Genomic DNA, 4,471 nt, shown 5'->3' with positions numbered 1-4,471 from the left:
TCACTCTCTCTCACTGTCTTCAGAGGACGAGGACACCTGCAGGTCCTCATGGAGGACACTCACAGGGACGTGACCGTGACCAAAGAATCCCTCGGATTTCTGAATGACAGGAGGGCCCTGACCAGGAGGGGCTGACTTCTCAGCGGGATGGAGCAAGGGAGGTGCTAGGAACCTGGAGCTCCAGCAGGCTTTGTCCAATCTCGTGAAGACCATTCTCAGGGACTTGCCAGGGGCGGGCTTGGAAAGTGGACGTGGGGTTTCGATGCATGCCTGGACCGTTTCCAGGAGAGGTCGGGGGTGTGCAGGCTGCAGGTCGATGACTTGCACTGGGGCAGGTGTCTTCCCAGTCAGTAGGGGTGCCGCTGGGGGTCCACATGCACTTCTCTTTGCAGGAGGACACAGACTCTCCGAAGCCCCCAGATGGCTTTCCTGTATGCTCTTGTGGTGGTGCTGGAAGGGGCTCCAGCGTGCTCTCTTTCGGGGGTTCAGGCCCGTCTCTAGAGAGATCTGGACACCTCTCTTGCCTGCTGTCTTGAGGTGGTTTTGGAAAGTCTGAACCATACCGTGGCTTGCGTTAGGACGTGCATTCTCCTCAGGAAACTTGGCTGGTGCCTGGACATGGTGCACGCCATCTACCTTGGACACAGCCTGGGGAACTTCAAGGGAGTCTCCTCGGGGCCTGTTTCCTGACAGATGGACAACCAGGCCACCCTCCTTGGCATAGGGTTGGCATGCCAGGGGTCTGTCGGGCGTCACCACTCGCTGTGCCTCATGTCGTGCACCAGGGGGGAAGACGCTCCCTGAAGGGCTTCTGAGAGGATCCGCTGAGTGACACCCAACTCTCATGTCAGCGGGCTGGGTAGGTGGCTCCCATGGGAGGGGGGGCTCCAGGACAGACACTCTCTTGGTGGTATAGACGGGCATCGGCATGTGTGGGCGCTGTGGGAAAAGGAACACGCGGAAATGCGCATTAGTTTTTCCTCACCACCAAGACAACATTGCCCTGAAGGAAAACCAAGAAACTCACAAAACCCCAAGACCTTAGTATGTTCAGTTCAGCAGTGGAAGACAGGAAAGGGTTCTGTGTACACAGGAGGTAGGACCACAGCTCAGGGGTGGTCAGGAATAACTACTCGACGGGATCTCCTGGATACCCTTTTTCTCTCGGGGAGGAACAGAGAAAGCTTCTGCAAAAACATCTACGGTTCCTCCAGCGGACCATCTACTGCGCTCCGGAGAGCACAGGAATCCTGCCGCTGTGGAGTCACTTCAGAGGCTACCGAGATTTGATGGGCAATGTGGGAGAATGTGTCCCAAAGCAAAGTTCCCTGCTCTTCCATCGAGGGTTCTATGTGTGAGAAGAGTGTCCTCCAGTGCGTTCCCTCCCACCCACCCACCCACTGTGTACACACATCCCAGGAATAAGGCACCATGATGGACAGCAAGGGAAAATGGGGGAGGAGGATGCCCCCTGAACTCACACGGCTCAGAACGGAAGTTGGGTCAATCGTCACCCAGGAAGGCAACGAAGCCCATCAGGGTCCACCAGACAGAACAGGAGCCAGGAAGCAGGGGACACTCACCCTCACGTAGCTGCAGGATTCTGTGCAATCCTTCCAGGTTTGCTTCTGCCCACCTTGGAGTCGCCTGGGGAATCTCTGGAGCAGGGCCTCCCTCTGCCGGGTTTGCCTGCACAACAAAGCGTGGGAAGTGGAAGGAACTCAGTTTCATGTCTTCAAACTGGGATACAAGCCTGAGGCCTCAGACAGCAGCGTCCTTTCCCTCCCCTGCCATTCTTCCCCCTACTCCAGGGAGCCCTCCAGGGAGCACTCCAGGTTTGCCTAGGAACTACTAGCATTTGGGGGCTCTGGCAAGTCTGCTTGGCATTAGCCAGGTTCCCATATGTCCCCTGGTAAGGGGCACCCACCCCACCACTCACACACGCTCGCCGATTCAGCAAGGGCAGCTCAGTAGCCTAAGTGTGGACCCTGGAGGATGGAGAGCTCCTTTGTCGGGCTCCCGACCCCTGTCTGTGTGTGAGGACAGCACAGCACACAGTGTCCAGGGGCTGATGTCCTTAGACATGGGATTGGGGACAGCTCTGGGTCTGGGGACAGTAGCAAGCACCACTCCTCACCTTGGTCCCTCTCCCTTCACCCTCTCAGCCTGCTTCAAGGGCCCAGGGTTCTGCTGGTCCTGCTGACTGCATGGTTCTATGTTCTCCTTCAGCTTCCTGGAGCCCAAGGCCTGGAGGTCGAGGGCCCTGCCCCAGTGCTTCATGGGGCACCTGCTGCTGGATGTCTTGTGCCCAAAAGCTCCACAGTCCCTGCACTTCACCTGGGGAGGAAGAAAGAAGGATCAGTGGTTTTGGACGGGGGCATCACCTCGGCTTGTGAGGTGCCAGCCTTCCGAAGACCATGGGATGCTTCCCCGGCCTCTCCAGGAGGGACATGGAGGAGGGATTGCAAGAGTCAGGCTGAACTGACAGAGCCCTCTGGGGAGACGTGGACAAACACCAGCCTGGACCGGAGCCCGTACACTCCTGAAGTAGACCCTCGCTGTGTCTGAATGCTCCACTATGTCTGGGGACGAGATTCCAGGGCAGGTGGCGTTGGCCCAGGAAAGGACAACTGAGTTATGGACACAGAGCTCTCCGTGTGCCAAGCCTGTCTCCAGAGTCATGGCAGACCCCCTGCTCACAGCACATGCCGGCCTCTGCTTACCCTGGGATCCTCCTCCTCTGGCCCAGGAGCCCTGGGTGCTAGGGGTGCCCTCGGTGGCCTCTTCCCTTTCTGGGCTTTCAACTGTCTGTAGGGCTCAAGCTGGGTCTGACTGCCCGCCATCTGTCCTACTTCCTTGAGGGACATGGCAGTTGGCCGGCCTGCCTCGGGGATGGGTGTCTGGATTTCCTGAGTCAAAAAAAAAGGACAGTCGTATTCACACATTGCAAGCCTCTTTCCTATCCCTTCTTCTCCAAGTAGGTATGAGGGGGCCTCAGGACCACCAGATCAAACATAGTCGTCACCCTGTGACCTCTCATCCCTTCCTGCCCTCCATACTCTCCTGCCTACCCACCCCTAGGATGGTGCCCTTAGGAAACGCAGGTGAAGTTGCCTTGAATGACTTACCAGAGAGGTGCTTGTGAATTCTCTCACAATGCACTCTGGAAGCAAAACCAGGGACAGGACTGCCCCTGATTTACACAAGAATCAAAGCTATGACAATACTCTATGGGAAACTCAGAGTTGAAAATGGAAAAGCAGGTATCCTTTCCTCTCCAAACTCTCCATTTCCCCACTGACACCAGAGAAAGCCATTTTCAACTATAAGATCCCTTGGAAAAACATCACTTCTCTTGATGGAATGAGGGAAGTAGCCCATCTAAGGGTCTCAACTCTTTGATTTCATGTTTTCTTTTCAGTGCCCCATTCTTTTTTTTTTTAAAAGATTTTATTTATTTTATTTGACAGAGAGATCACAAGTAGGCAGAGAGGCAGGCAGAGACAGAGGGGGAAGCAGGCTCCCTGCTGAGCAGAGGGCCCGATGCAGGGCTCCATCCCTGGACCCTGAGATCAGGACCTGAGCCGAAGGCAGGGGCTTAATCCACTGAGCCACCCAGGCGCCCCATCACTGCCCCATTCTTAACTCTCGTCTAATCCTTGGGAAATGAATAGCTTTTAACTTCACGTGAAACAGGGACTTCTTTTTCATTTTTAATATTTTTTTTATTAAGACAGAGAGAGAGAGAAAGCTCAAGGTGGGGTAAGGGCAGAAGGACAAGAGACTACCTGCTGAGCAGGCAGTCAAATGAGGGGCTCCATTACAGGACCCTGGAATCATGACCTGAGACAAAGTCAGACAACCAACTCAGCCAGCCAGGTGCCCTGAACCTGTGACTTGTTTAGGCTCCCAGTCCCACAGTGAAATGGACCAAGATTCCGTCACAACACCTCCATGAGCCCACTCCAATCAGACTATTGGGGTCAGTTTTTTTGGAAGTGGAACCTCAGGGAGTCGAGAACAGTGGCAGTCATGCCTTTGATCAGTCTCTCTTCTCAGAATATGGTTTCATATTCTGACTATTCCAGAATATGGAACCAGTCTTTAGCGCATTGGGAAAAGGCACATCACCCCATAATTTCCTCACTGTCCTATTTCTCTAGCTGCTAAGATAAGGACGCAGTTGTCCAAAAACCCACCTGAAATACAATGGTGCTCCTCCTGTCTCTCAGTAGAGGCTCAGGAAGGTACTGGACAGACTCCACTGGAGGAGACTGCGTGTCTGGCATGCCAAAGGAATGGTCAGAAAGGGCCACTTCCTTCCGTCCCTGACTTTCCTATAGCCCCGAGGTCATCTTTCTTGTTAATAGGGCAGACCCAATCAACAATGCCTTCTTGTGGAGCATTTTCAGGCACGGTAATATCATGTCATACACATATCATCTTTTCAGAATAGTTCTTTTCTCTAAGA

General features: G+C 54.2%; 1 protein-coding gene across 1 annotated transcript; it reads right to left on the bottom strand.

Annotated features, from left to right (window-relative positions):
* Positions 1-2,867, bottom strand: LOC122890407 (putative protein FAM90A14P). Its single transcript, XM_044226013.1, has 4 exons — positions 2,724-2,867; positions 2,138-2,337; positions 1,584-1,689; positions 1-939 (listed from the first exon to the last, which is right to left on the bottom strand). The coding sequence occupies exons 1-4, from the start codon at positions 2,865-2,867 to the stop codon at positions 1-3; spliced, it is 1,389 nt and encodes a 462-aa protein (XP_044081948.1).
* Between the last annotated feature and the right edge of the window lie 1,604 nt (positions 2,868-4,471).

The sequence above is a fragment of the Neovison vison genome, chromosome 11, assembly GCF_020171115.1.
Source record: "Neovison vison isolate M4711 chromosome 11, ASM_NN_V1, whole genome shotgun sequence".
NCBI lineage: Eukaryota > Metazoa > Chordata > Mammalia > Carnivora > Mustelidae > Neogale > Neogale vison.
Note: the sequence above shows the minus strand (reverse complement) of the source record. Positions and strands in the feature narration are given on the sequence as shown.

Coding starts and splice junctions, on each gene's coding strand:
- LOC122890407 (XM_044226013.1), bottom strand. CDS start 2,867: ATGTCCCTCAAGGAAGTAGGACAGATGGCGGGCAGTCAGACCCAGCTT. Junction 1,690..2,137: donor GTGAAGGGAGAGGGACCAAG/GTGAGGAGTGGT, acceptor TTTGTTGTGCAG/GCAAACCCGGCAGAGGGAGG. Junction 940..1,583: donor AATCCTGCAGCTACGTGAGG/GTGAGTGTCCCC, acceptor CTTTTCCCACAG/CGCCCACACATGCCGATGCC.